This window comes from Dendropsophus ebraccatus, chromosome 8, assembly GCF_027789765.1.
Source record: "Dendropsophus ebraccatus isolate aDenEbr1 chromosome 8, aDenEbr1.pat, whole genome shotgun sequence".
NCBI lineage: Eukaryota > Metazoa > Chordata > Amphibia > Anura > Hylidae > Dendropsophus > Dendropsophus ebraccatus.
The window spans coordinates 18020288-18021990 of record NC_091461.1 but is presented as its reverse complement, the minus strand read 5'-3'; the positions used below and the strand labels follow the sequence as shown (position 1 = coordinate 18021990).

At 39.6% G+C, this 1703-nt stretch overlaps 1 protein-coding gene across 1 annotated transcript; it reads left to right on the top strand.

The window, feature by feature from the left end:
• Positions 1–241: 241 nt before the first annotated feature.
• LOC138799981 (olfactory receptor 5B21-like) lies at positions 242–1168 on the top strand. Its single transcript, XM_069981788.1, has one exon. It carries the CDS (start codon positions 242–244, stop codon positions 1166–1168), a length of 927 nt encoding a protein of 308 aa, XP_069837889.1.
• Positions 1169–1703: the final 535 nt, after the last annotated feature.

The window sequence follows — 1703 nt, the reverse complement described above, 5'->3', positions numbered from 1 at the left end:
CATCTTAATTACCAATACCATAAAAATACACTTTAACTAACCTTGATTGTTGTCATTCCCGGGAGTCTTCATTATCGGTAACAGTCAGCTGAAACCTCTTGTGACTATTTCCATAGAAGAAATATTATATATATGCATTGCATCTTCCCATTATCACAAAATGCAATAACCATTTATGCCAAATGTGGGATTGCACCATTTATTTCTCAAAGCAATTTAAATATTTGTTCAAAGTTGTTAAATGGAGGTAAAAAACGTGACTGTCAATGGTTTTGTCCTCCTTGGCTTCTATGAGCTTCCGAGCTTCCAGTTGGGTTTATTCCTCATATTTCTTATCATCTATGTAGGAACATTGGTTGGAAATTCAGTAACCACTGCTCTGTTTTGCTTTGATCCCAATTTTCACAGTCCCATGTATATATTTCTATGCAACATGTCTGTGCTGGATATGTCCTTCACCACAATGGTTCTACCAAAGTTATTAGACATCCTTCTAACTGGGAACCATGTCATCTCCTACAATGGTTGTATCACTCAGGTATTCTTATTTGTGGTGCTCATGGTCACTGAATTCTTCATCCTGGCGGCCATGGCCTATGATCGCTATGTGGCCATATGTCATCCTTTACATTATTCCTATTTCATGAGTCTACAGGTCTGTTTCTGGATGTCATGGACATCTTGGAGTATAGGAGTCCTTGATGGATTACTTTACGCCATTCTAATATCTACATGTACATTTTGTAGGACAAATAAAGTAGACCATCTGTTCTGTGATATGAAGCCTCTGATGATGATATCCTGTAGTGACACCCATACTATAGAGATGGTTATACTTGGCCCAAGTGCCATCATCGGCTTTGTTCCATCAGTGATGACCTTGGTGTCCTACATGTATATTATCTCAACAATCTTGAAGATTAACTCTAAGGAAGGAAGACAGAAAACCTTCTCCACCTGCTCCTCACATCTCACAGTCATCCTCTTGTTTTATGGAACAGTGCTTGGCATGTACATGAGACCAAAGTCCAGCTATTCCATGGACCAGGACAAGGTGTTTGCCATCTTGTATGCGGGAGTCATCCCAATGCTCAACCCTCTCATATATAGCTTGAGAAATCAGGAGGTGAAGAAAGCTCTGTGCAAAATAAAGAAACAAATACTTTAATATTCCTGAAGATGGAACAACTGCATGACCTAGTCTTGGCATCTGTGGCTTCTTCTTTCAGCAAGCACAGACCCCTAGTTCAATTCTAGAAGTTCTCTTTGGCTCTTTGATACTTAAATTGGTACTCCAGCAAATATCTTTTTCTTTTAAATCAAATGGTTTCAGGAAGTTATATAGATGTGTCATTTACTTTTATTTATAAATCTCACAGCTCCCAGTACTTGTCAACTGCTGTACGTCCTGCAGGGAATTGTGTTTTCTTTCCAGTCTGACACAGTGCTCTCTGCTGCCACCTTTGTCCATGCCAGGAACTCTCCAGAGCAGTAGCAAATCCCCATAGAAAACCTCTCCTGCTCTGGACAGTTCCTGCCATGCACAGAGGTGGCAGCAGAGAGCACTGTGTCAGGCTGGAAAACAACATTTCCTGCAGGACATACAGCAGCTGATAAGTATGGGAAGTCTTGAGATTTTTAAATAAAAGTAAATTACAAATCTGTATAACTTTCTAAAACCAGATGAATTGAAAGAAAGATTG